The sequence below is a fragment of the Phaseolus vulgaris genome, chromosome 3, assembly GCF_000499845.2.
Source record: "Phaseolus vulgaris cultivar G19833 chromosome 3, P. vulgaris v2.0, whole genome shotgun sequence".
Lineage (NCBI taxonomy): Eukaryota > Viridiplantae > Streptophyta > Magnoliopsida > Fabales > Fabaceae > Phaseolus > Phaseolus vulgaris.
Genome location: NC_023757.2, coordinates 13,392,975 through 13,395,618, shown reverse-complemented (window position 1 = coordinate 13,395,618; position 2,644 = coordinate 13,392,975). Strand labels below are relative to the sequence as shown.

The following is a 2,644-nucleotide window of genomic DNA, read 5'->3' as shown; positions in this document are numbered from 1 at the left end:
TAAAAACTCATAAAGTGCAGATTTAAATCATTCTGTTGAACATAAGAGATACCTATCCATTTGAAGCACAAGGACCATACCGTTTGTGTGTATTTACACTCCAAGAAGATATGTTGACAAGACTCCTCCTTAAGCTGACACATTGCACATAGTGTAGATTCCATCATCACCCCTCTCCTACTCAAACTCACCCTTGTTGGGATTCTATCCAGCAGCACTCTTCAAGCTGTCACGATCACATTTGGGAATGCCTTAGTCTTCCAAAGGAGATTAAGCACATCGGATTGGGTTCCACGAGACTGCTTAGCAAGGCACTCATAAGCAGAATTCACAGAAAAAAGGCCTGGTTCTTCCTTCCCCCACACCTGCACATCCACGTCATTCCTTCTCATTAGTGCCCCTGATAGCAGTGTAAAGAGGTCTGCTTCCAGTGATGATTCCCACTCAAATCTGGCACGCCTCCATCTCAGCCTCCATCTCCAATCCGAATTAATCCACAGACCAACTTCACCCACTGTTTGCTCCTGGTTTAAGGATAGGGAGAACAGTCTAGGAAACAAGGATTTGAGATCAGAGCTCCCAACCCACACCTCCTCCCAGAACTTTACTTTGTCTCCACACCCTAGTTTCCAGCTTAGTTCTTCTTGAAACCATCATTTTCCTCCTCCCTCCTTGCACACTTTATAGAGATCTTTCCACCACCAAGATTGGAGTTTGACTAGTGTATGGACGCTTCCAGGCTCCAACCCATACTTTGAGTCCAATAACTCCTTCCACCTTCCCTCCTCTTGAGAGATACAACGCCATCTCCATTTAGCTAGGATAGCATGGTTTAACTTTCGTATTTCTCTTAAACCCAATCCTCCCTCCTCTTTAGGTTTGCACACATCTTCAGCAAATTGGCTTGCTTTCTTTTCCCCAACCCTACAAGAATCTCCTTTCGATAGAGGTAATCCTCTTACAGACTGAGTCAGGGGCTTTGAAAAGGGAGAAATAATACAGAGGTATAGCAGATATGACAGAGTTGATAAGACAAATTCTCCTTGCCATGGATAAAAATCTCCCTCTCCACACACTGAGCTTCGCTTTTAACTTGTTAACGACCGGTTCCCAGAATTGCTTCTTCCTGGGGTTACCTCCCACTTCAAGGCCCATATATGTAAACGGTACTCCCATTTGTTTGCAGTTCAACGTCTTTGTATAACATGATACATAACTAATTTGAACATTGATGCCTGCAAGCTTTGACTTATGGAAGTTGATCTTCAACCCTGAGGCTAATTCAAACCCCTTTATGATGGCCTTCAAGGTTACCACGTTGTTGAAGGAGTCTTCACATAGAAAAATAGTGTCATCCGCAAACTGGAGGATGCACACCTCAATCTCCTTCCTTCCAAACTTGAGGCCCGTTAGCAAAGTGGTTTTGCTAGCACTTCTAACTATCCTAGCAAGGCCTTCAGCTACAACTAGGAAAAGGAAGGGTGCAAGTGGGTCTCCTTGCCTTAACCCTCCAGTCGGCTTGAATTCCTCCGTAGGTCTCCCATTGACTAATACAGACACAGTGGCGGATTCCAGACATCCTTTAATCCATGCGATCCAGAGGTTGTGAAACCCCATCCTAGATAGCATATCATATAAGAACGCCCATCTAACCGAGTCATATGCTTTTTCGAAGTCCACCTTTAGTCACAACCCTCTTCTCCCACTTCTCCTTAAATCCTCAACAACTTCATTGGCCATAAGAACACTGTCTAAGATCCCTCTTCCTTTCACAAAGGCTGATTGGCATTCATCTATCAAAGAGGGAACACCTTCTTCATTCTACTAGCTAAAACCTTCGAAACAATCTTGTACATAGCTCCAACTAATGAGATGGGTCTATATTGCTCAAGCTTGGACGGGTCCCTAACTTTAGGAACCAAAGCTATGAAAGAGGCGTTACAGCCCTGTGGGATACTTCCCGTCTCATGAAACAGGGACAGCGCTCCCACAAAATCTTCTTTTAGCAACTCCCAGTTCTTTTTGATGAAGTTGAAGTTATAACCATCTGGGCCCGGACTTTTTGTACCTTCACATTGCCACACTGCATCCCTAATCCCTTTCTCAGAGAAAGATGCTAGGAGACCCTCGTTATCAGTCGGAGATAGCGACTTGAATTCAACTTCATCCAGTCTTACCCCTAAATCTTTCGTTGCTTTGAATCTAGCTTCAAAAAGCTTATTTGCTTCTGAACGGACAGTGCTTGGTTCCTCACACCAATGGTCCCCCAACTGGACGCCCTTCACTTCATTTCTGAGCCTTCTCCACCTCAAGGAGGAATGAAAGAACCTAGTACAGGAATCACCATTCTTGAACCAGTTAGCTCTCGCCTTCTGGCAACTGAGAGATTCAATTTTTTTATCATTCTCTTTCAGGCGACTAACCAACTCCAATCATTTCAATCTATTGTTTTCCACTAAACCCCCCGAGCAATCTTGACAATCTAGAGCCTCCAGATCCTGTAATATCCTCCACTTGGTAGTGTCAAGGTTGCCAAAAACATCCTTGTTCCAGGACTTCAGATCTGATTTGAGGAGTTTCAACTTTTCTTTAATCTTCATCAAGCCATACCCCTGTACCGAGTAGGACCGCCATTTGTCTTGCA

At 44.2% G+C, this 2,644-nt stretch overlaps 1 protein-coding gene across 1 annotated transcript; it reads right to left on the bottom strand.

Moving 5' to 3' along the window:
- Nucleotides 1–221: 221 nt before the first annotated feature.
- On the bottom strand, nt 222–1,617 carry LOC137839143 (uncharacterized). The gene is made up of 3 exons (XM_068648269.1): nt 1,075–1,617; nt 681–977; nt 222–524 (listed from the first exon to the last, which is right to left on the bottom strand). The coding sequence occupies exons 1-3, from the start codon at nt 1,615–1,617 to the stop codon at nt 222–224; spliced, it is 1,143 nt and encodes a 380-aa protein (XP_068504370.1).
- Between the last annotated feature and the right edge of the window lie 1,027 nt (nt 1,618–2,644).